The sequence below is a fragment of the Apodemus sylvaticus genome, chromosome 21 (assembly GCF_947179515.1).
Source record: "Apodemus sylvaticus chromosome 21, mApoSyl1.1, whole genome shotgun sequence".
Taxonomy (NCBI): domain Eukaryota; kingdom Metazoa; phylum Chordata; class Mammalia; order Rodentia; family Muridae; genus Apodemus; species Apodemus sylvaticus.
Genome location: NC_067492.1, coordinates 2,280,788 through 2,287,883, shown reverse-complemented (window position 1 = coordinate 2,287,883; position 7,096 = coordinate 2,280,788). Strand labels below are relative to the sequence as shown.

The 7,096-nt window shown below is 47.9% G+C and overlaps 1 protein-coding gene across 13 annotated transcripts in view; it reads left to right on the top strand.

Annotated features, from left to right (window-relative positions):
• Window positions 1–4,919: 4,919 nt before the first annotated feature.
• The window catches only part of Pard3 (par-3 family cell polarity regulator), a 548,938-nt gene continuing 546,761 nt past the window's right edge, over window positions 4,920–7,096 (top strand). For 11 of the 13 annotated variants that reach the window (XM_052166623.1, XM_052166619.1, XM_052166621.1 and 8 more), the window contains exon 1: window positions 4,920–5,704. In XM_052166623.1, the coding sequence (XP_052022583.1) occupies window positions 5,585–5,704 (120 nt within the window). In that variant the 5' untranslated portion in view covers window positions 4,920–5,584. The remainder of the gene's footprint in view (window positions 5,705–7,096) is intronic. The other 2 variants (XM_052166628.1, XM_052166627.1) reach the window with 1 other exon arrangement.

Here is a 7,096-nt window from a genome sequence, read left to right as displayed (position 1 = left end):
CGCACAGGATCAAAATGACCTAGCCAAGAAATATGAATACGAGGATATATTAAACTGTGCAAGTGCAACTGCAGCACTTTTGAGAATGAGTCAGGAGGATTACAAGTTTGAAGCAGAATTGAGGGGGGCACTTTAGTAAGTTTTTGGCCAGCCTGGACTATAAAGCAAGACCCTTTCCTCATTTCTACACATTGGAATGGCACAGTGTAGTATAGTTGGCCAAATAAACTACATTGTTATCATTAATTTCACTTGTGCTGTTAGTTACTTATAATACATAAAAGTTAACTATTGTTACTTGTATACATAAAAATGTACAGTGTATTTCACTGGGATAATTAGAAGGTCTGTTTCCTTCTGTGTCAGAGGGACTGAGCAGTTTCTTTGGTACCTCCATGGTTGCTACTATGTAGCACATGAACATATTTCAGTTGTGGTCCATTCATTTCTGAAATCTTTACCAGATTGGACTCCTCTTGATAAAGGTGTGATTTAAGGCTTGATTAAAAAAACTACTGAATGATTGTGACAGATATGAATGTACTAATACATGGGAGGGCAGACATATGGTGGTGTAAACATTTCTTGGATGTGTAACCAAAGAGTAAGCAGTTCATATGTATGAAATGCCTTGGAGATAATAGTCTTCACAGGATGACTACATTCAAAAACCTTTCACATGTTGTTTTTTTCTTTTATTCATGTATATATGTACCTTTCACATGTTGTCTTTATTCTTTGTGTATATCCATGCATGTATGTATGCACACATGTGAGTATGTGCATGTGAGGGCTAGAGGACAGCCCTCAATGTCATTCCTCAGTTGCTGGCCATGTATGTGTATGTTATGCACGCACGCGTGCATGTGTATGTGTGTGTGTGTTTGTGTGTGTGTATGTATATTATAAAGGCAGTCTCCAAGTAGGTTAGTGAACCCCAGGGGTCCACCTGTCTCCTCCTCTCCACAGTGAGGTTAGGCACTGTGTTTACAAGTAATACCACCAAACCTGTCTTCTGTTTTTGTTTTTGTCTCTCCCCAGCTCCACCCCAGGTTTCTGGGAACTGGATGGAGCCATCTTCTCAGCCCCTACTTCCTTCATTTTTAATTATTAATTTTCCAAGGGTGAGCTGCTTGGTACAATGATTTTCCTACACATATGGAGGTGTGTGAGTGTAGCTGGATAGAATTGAAAATTATATTCTGTGTGGTCACATGTACCCACCCAAGCATAGGCACAAAGCCCAGCTAAACCCTAATTAATTCTCAGAACTCTTTGGGGTATTTATAACCAACTGAATCAATTAGCTGTGAAACAGAAATACAGACAAAGGCCATGGTTATTTTTTAACTAGAAAACTGTAGAATTTAAGAAAGTAAACACATTATAAGATATCCACACAACATTTGAACCCTGACTTTGATAATTTTGCTTTTCAAAGAGACCAGGTTTGCTTTAAATGCTTACCTCAGATGAGAAGCTACTTGCTAAGCTGAATATTTTATTGACATGAAGGAGGTCTGGCTATGATCCATCTTTATGGTTAGATGCTATTTGGGGAATATAGTGATAGAAATTATTTGTCATAGAATTTTGTGAATTTTTTCAAGATAGCAAAGGGTCTGGCATCTAAATAATTACAAAGCAATTTTTAATAAATTTTTAATGTTGGAGATCCACTGCATATGTATAGATGCAAAGACTAGGGATTAATGATACATCTGAGTTGGTCGAATGCTTGGTCATAATGTATAAAAGCCCCAGTTTATACCACCCAGTATTTCCTAAGCCAAGGGTGGTGGCACATGCTTGTAACCCAGCACTCTGGAGGTTGAGGAAGAGATTCATAAGTTCAGGATCATCTTACATAATGAGTTTAAAGGCCAGTCCCTGGGGGCTGGAGAGATGGCTCAGCAGTTAAGAGCACTGACTGCTCTTCTGAGGTCCTGAGTTCAAGTCCCAGCAACGACATGGTGGCTCACAACTATTCAGAATGAGATCTGATGCCCTCTTCTGGTGTGTCTGAAGACAGCTACACAGCTACAGTGTACTTACATATAATACATAAATAAATCATTTTTTTAAAAAAGGCCAGTCTGGGACCTGAGAAACTGTATCTAAAACAAACAAACAAACCAAAAAAACCTCAATACAAGTACATGGAAAGCTGTCTCAAGACTCCAAGGCTGTACCTAATTCATGAGAATTCAGTTCCATACTGAGGCTGCCCGCCTGCAAAGCTGTGGGGATGTTATAGCACTACACAGGTGAGCTATGGAAGGGTAGTATATGATAAATAGTCCACTTTAAGATGTTACCACGTTTCAGGACCTCAAGTTGAAGGTGTGTGGCTATGCTAGGGAGGGAGGCATGCTTTCAAAGAGAAGACATCTGATTGACATCTTTTTAGTCACTTATCAGAGCTTGGGACATCTTCAACCATGATACATAAGATTAATGATGGCTATTCAAGTAAGCCAAATAAAGTCTTTCTTAAAAATTTAATTTGCCGGGGGCGGTGGTGGGCGCACGCCTGTAATCCCAGCACTCTGGGAGGCAGAGGCAGGCAGATTTCTGAGTTCGAGGCCAGCCTGGTCTACAGAGTGAGTTCCAGGACAGCCAGGGCTACACAGAGAAACCCTGTCTCGAAAAAACCAAATCCAAAAAACCAAAAAAAAATTTTTTTTAATTTAATTTAATTAAATTTTAGACAGGGTTTCTCTGTGTAGCGCTGGCTGTCCTGGAACTCACTCTGTAGACCAGGCTGGCCTTAAACTCAGAACTCTGCCTGCCTCTGCCTCCCAAGTGCTGGGATTAAAAGCATGCACCATCACGTGTGCCAGATAAAGTCTTAATCTTTATTACTACTACTACTACTACTACTATTACTATTTACAGTACAGGGTCTCATGTAGTCTGGGCTGTTCTTTAACTTGCTTTGTTTCTGAAAATTACTTGTTATGTGTTGGGGTTACAGATGTGGAGTTTTTATGGAGTGCTAGAGATCAAACACAGAGGTTTGGGCATGTTAGACAAGCATTCTACTTGGTATATTCCAGCCCTTGTCTAGTTATGTTTTTTAAAAAGATTTATTTATTATTTAATGTAAGTACACTGTCTTTTTACATACCAGAAGAGTCCATCGGATCTCATTATGAGAGGGTTGTGAGCCACCATGTTGATTGCTGGGAATTGAACTCAGGACCTCTGAAAGAGCAGTCAGGGCTCTTAACCTCTGAGCCATCTCACCAGCCCCTATCTTTGACTTCTTTGAGATCTCCTTGCTCTCCAATCATCTGCTGTCCCTGCCCAGGCTTTGTCTGCATATTTTATACAGTGGCCATAGACTCTGCTATGTTACATGTTCTCACATAGTAGCACATATTAAGACATTTAATATACAATTCTGTTTGATCCTCACAATTTATGAGATGCATCTCACCAATTTCTTTCCTTAGCTGGTAAAGACAAGGCTGGGGAGAGAGTGAACATCACGATTGAAAGTACTAGTGTTCAAACTTAGAACTTAACCTAAATCGGTGCCTTTTTTTTTTTTTTGACAAATCCCACAGCAACTTTATACTCTTTCCATGTGTCAAAACAAACACCCTCTCTAATTACTCATAATTATTGTGGGTGCAAGTGTTTTTATTTATATTTTCTCTCTCAGAGTCTCCCTCCCTCCCTCCCTCCCTCCCCCCCCCTCTCTCTCTGTGTGTGTGTGTGTGTGTGTGTGTGTGAAGGCCAGTGGACAACTGTCCAGGGCTGTTCTCTTTTCCCACCTGGGATCTGGGATTAGAATTCAGGTAGTCTTGGTGGTCGTTGCCTGGCAGGCTGAGGCCATCTTGCCATGGACCCAAGTATTGCTAAAGTCCCAAACAAGAAAACCTCAGCAGGATTCACCGACATAGCATGACCAGCACAGTCACTGGTAGACAAGTTGAACGATGTAGCCATGTAGAGGTAACAAGTCTTTCCCAAGGCTGTGTGCACTCAAGAGTTCTCCTTGTGGACTTTGGGAGGGTGAATTCTTGACGACCCCTGAGAGGATGATACATGATGATATCATTTGCTGGGACCAGTGATCATCCGATAGACTGTGAGCAGTCAGAAGGGAGAAAATGTGATGTTTCCTTCGACCTAGAGCCGCAAGGCCAAGGAGACTGTGCAGGAGTCTAAAAAGTCAAGGGACTTCTTTGTTTTTGCTTATTATTTTAGAAAGGGAGGAGGGATAGATGGAGAGCCCTCAGCACCAGCTGTAGGTGCTCAGATTCTGGGGGCCCACAGGAGTTTTAATAAGCTCAAGAAATCATGCAAATTAACTGCCAAACTGAACTTATTGTATTACGTGGGACAAACTCAGGCCAACAGCGACTCTCTTGAAGTTTGCCATTCTTTGAAGAGAACGGTAACATTTATTTAGGGACCGCATCTTAAGTAAGACAGAAAGCAGCTTCAGTCACTTCTCTAGATTTGGTCCACGTTGTTATTAAACATCTTAGGGTTTGCTTATCACTCACTTCCTGTGGAGCTGGGGGTGTGTCAGTGTCTGAGTTATGAGGCAGCCCTTAGCAGCGAGGAAATATCCTATCTAGAACAGCTTTCCCTCTGAACATTCGGACTGTATGTTATTTAGAGGGTTTTATGTTGCTTAGATTGAGGAATTTTGAAGAAACAGATGTATTTGAACTGCGGTGTTAACTCTTGCTTATTTAAACAAGTGGGTCACCAAGAAACTTTAAGGTAAATAGTGGCCTCAAGAGGAAGTACCAGTGCGTCCATGCGTCTCCAACCTCTCTTGGGAGCAGCCAATTAATCTCTGCTACAGAACAGCGCCGCCCGGCCTTGCTTCGGAGACAGGCACCCTGCCTTGCCGCGGGCAGAAAGAGACCTGGCCTGGAGCTTCCTGTCTTCGCAAGCGCGACTTGGTGGCTCTCGGGCTCTAAAGGCGTCTCCGAGCTAAAACTGCTTTCTCCCAGGAAGGGGATTAAAAGTCACAAAGAAAGGAAGAGGGCCTTGCTGGAGCCCCCTGGGGGCGTGGGTGGGGCGTCCCGGAGTGGACCTCCCACTGCAGCCTACCGCAAGTGGGCTGGAGGAGGACGCGCCCTGCCCCGCGCTGGCCCAAGCACAGCGCCGCGGGCTGCAACGCGCGTCGCCGTGCGGTGAACCGAGCAGCCGGGCAGCGGCGGAGGCCTCGGGGCGCCCCGCCCTGCGCCTCCTCCTGCCGCCTGCGCGCGGTGCTGTGCGCCCAGCCCGCCGCTGCTCCTCCTCCCTGCCTCGCCGTCCCCTCTTCGGAGTCCCGACTGAGCGCGAGCGCCACACGGCCCCGGGCCGCCGCCGAGCGCGCCAAGACGCCGAGACGCCGAACAGGTGGCCGGAGGCTGCAGGCGCCCGGGCGGGGACAGGCGGGGACAGGCGAGGCCAGGCGAAGGCAGCCGGGCTGGACATGGTAGCCGGGCAGCTCTGTGCGGCCGCCAGCTCGCGCCCCTAGCCGCCGGCGCGCCGGCGCAGCGGCCCCACCGCGCCCTGCGTACAGTCTCCCGGCCCAGAGCCGCTCCGGCCACGGACAGCGAGGGACGGCGGCATGAAAGTGACCGTGTGCTTCGGGAGGACCCGGGTGGTCGTTCCGTGCGGAGATGGCCGCATGAAAGTTTTCAGCCTCATCCAGCAGGCGGTGACCCGCTACCGGAAGGCCGTGGCCAAGGTGAGTGGCCTGGGGCGCGCGGCGGGGAGCGGACGGGGGAAAAGGCGCGGGGGATCAATATGGCGCTTCCTGGAGACGGAGGAGGGAGACCGGGAGGCGGGGAAAGGGAAAGTGCGGCAGCCGGTCGGCCTCGCCGGCGCCCCCGGCCCGGACCCGCGGCTGTAAAGTTCTCGCCGCGCTCCGGCTCGGCCGCGATCGCCACCCGCACAGTCCCTGGACACTGTCTGGGTCCTCCCGGTTTAGGAGTGGGAGGCTGGGTGTCCAGAGCCGGCACGGGGCGAGGCAGAGTGCCGCACGCGGGAGGCGCGGCGCTGTCTGGCGGGGCGCCTCTGCCGGGTCGTCCGCGGGCCCTGGCAATCCAGCTCCAGGCCTCTCCCAGAGCAGGCCTGTCCCAGAGGGTTGCCCACAGAACTTTGGGGAGTGTGGAAAGAGTTGAGTGATCTGGTACACTCGGGAGCTGCAGCCGGGCCGTGGACCTTCTGGGTTCTTGCGGGATCTCCGGGTCGCGCGGGCAGCCCTGGTTGGGTCGGCCTGGCTCCTGGGCTAAGGTGGGGGCGATGGAGTGACTCTGGTGCTCGGCTCCTTAAAACACCTCAGCCTAGACCCTCTCATGGAGTCAGAACTCCCTCCGGATCTCTACCCTTACCTAGCTGGATGTGCTCCAGTGAGGAGCCCGGGCTGCACTGGGCCTGGGGTCGGAGTAGCCTCGATTTCTCTGTTTTCCTCACGGAGAACATTGTCTCTATTAAATCGCATTCCTCCATAATAGGTCAGAACTGGAAGGCCGTTTTGTAGGTTGTTTTACCCTCTGTGTTTGACAACAGCCCACGCTGAAGTTTCGTTCTAGCACCTGAGGATATTTCCTTTGTATGAGAGAGTGGAATGTGTTCCCTTCGGTATTTCCCCGTCTGTTGTCTGTTCAGTGGCCTGCCTTCTGTGACTTCGGAGAAGGTGGCTTTGTCTGCTTATGTCGCCGAATACTCATGGTCTGCCTTCCATTTTTCGCTGAAATTAAGAAAGGGCAAAATGGTTACACCGTTGTTTTGTTTTGTTTTTAGTCTGTGTTAGAAAAAAATAACACAAGATTGCCCCTTTAAGGAAACTTTGGAGGATGGTTGGGAATCTGGTACAGGGTTAGGAATCTGGTACAGGGTTAGGAGATGCTAAGTTCAGCAGCTGTGAGTGTTCTTCCAGTTGGTCGAACTCATTGAAAAATCAAACAACGTTAGTGGAAATTGGGCACCTGTTTATCTTGTAGAGCTGACAAGAGGGGAAATCCTCTGTAACTTCACACTTAAGTGTTTTAAGCATCCTTTCTGATTGACAGTTGGTGATTTAATATCGTTAAGGGAAAACCAGGTTGTCTTTGTACTGAGCAGACAAACATAATTA